The sequence below is a fragment of the Marmota marmota genome, unplaced genomic scaffold (genome assembly GCF_001458135.2).
Source record: "Marmota marmota marmota unplaced genomic scaffold, marMar, whole genome shotgun sequence".
NCBI lineage: Eukaryota > Metazoa > Chordata > Mammalia > Rodentia > Sciuridae > Marmota > Marmota marmota.
This window is the reverse complement of record NW_026000241.1, coordinates 19,572,931-19,574,227: the sequence shown is the minus strand read 5'-3', so window position 1 is coordinate 19,574,227 and position 1,297 is coordinate 19,572,931. Positions and strand designations below refer to the sequence as shown.

The following is a 1,297-nucleotide window of genomic DNA, read 5'->3' as shown; positions in this document are numbered from 1 at the left end:
CAGAAAGGCGCGGCACACCCAGCAGGAGCAGCGATGCCGCCCAGAGGGCAGACAGGCGGCTGTGCGCGGGGACACGCGAGCCGGGTCCCTCTGCAGTCATGGTCCTGTTGCCCGCTGGCCGGCGGGCTCCGCTGAGGGCTCCAGTTGCAATCGGGGTTGCCGGGGCCACTGCCCAGCGCACGCCACTTAACGCTGCGGTCTTTGCTTTGCTAGCAAGTCGCTAGCTTCGCGCCCGGAGCGCCGAGAGGAGGAGTGAGGAGAGCTGGTGGAGGTTTGGGACGCTGGAGCCTCAGAAGGAGCGCTGGGGCTACCGAACTCCCGGGGGTCTTCTCCGTGGCGCCGCGGAGGCGGCTGTAACCCGGCTCCGCCTCCGCGCTGGGCACCTGGAAGCCTCGGTGCCAAAAGGGGCTGCGCCCGACCGCGCGCTCTGAGGGCGAAGGCGGGCGGAGGGTGAGGGCGCCGGGAGGCGGGGAGAGCAGAGTCGGTAGCTAGAAACCCGCTTCCGTCTGAGGTACTTGGACCTGAGGGTGACAGGCCGAACCCCACCGGAAGGACCATTAAAAACTGGGTGCTTAAATCTGCCCTCCACCTCTTGACTTTCCAAGAGGAAAGTCTTGACTTGACGTCCTCTTACGGAACAGGAACATTTTTCTTTTTTCTTCTTCTTTGAAAAAAGAATCCAACTTGCTAACCTCGATCTAAGCAGGGAGACGCACGAAAATGACAAGATTCCTTCCCCCCTACCCCCCGTCAGAAAAGGACATCTGCAGGGATGCCTTCTTTTTGACTTTTCCTAGTATATCCTAGTATATCTCAAAGAACATCAAAGACACTGGTGGGGTTGCCACCACGACCACCCGCCTCCCAAATCAGGGCTCCTTGACCTTGAGAGGGCCTGAGATTCGGATGCTTTACAGAAGGTCTGGGAATTTACGCTTTAAGGAAATGTCCAATGACTTCTGAATTGACTCCTTAACCTGAATTGACTCCTTACAGTTCAACCTGTCCTGTCTCCCCAGCATCAACAGCTCTATTTAGTGGAAGAAGACTTGCTTTTCTCATAGAGCAATAAAGATCAGTATCTTAGAACTGACACATGGGTGGCACTCTACAGTTTACAAACCCCTACATATTTATGTACGTGTCAACAAGTATCACCTGAATGCCCACAACATGCCTACCCTTATACTAGACCCTGATAAGACCATAATTGGTCCTTAAAAATGCCCCCCCATAACACTTAAATAAGACAGATACTAAAGAGAAAAGGAATGTTTGGTGATAAAATGAACAAATA

General features: G+C 54.1%; 1 protein-coding gene across 1 annotated transcript in view; it reads right to left on the bottom strand.

The window, feature by feature from the left end:
* Positions 1–372, bottom strand: part of Susd5 (sushi domain containing 5) — a 50,963-nt gene extending 50,591 nt beyond the window's left edge. Inside the window, exon 1 of the mRNA XM_015489537.2 lies at positions 1–372. This exon is cut by the window's left edge and continues 30 nt beyond it. Coding sequence (XP_015345023.1) covers positions 1–100 — 100 coding nt within the window. The 5' untranslated portion in view covers positions 101–372.
* Positions 373–1,297: the final 925 nt, after the last annotated feature.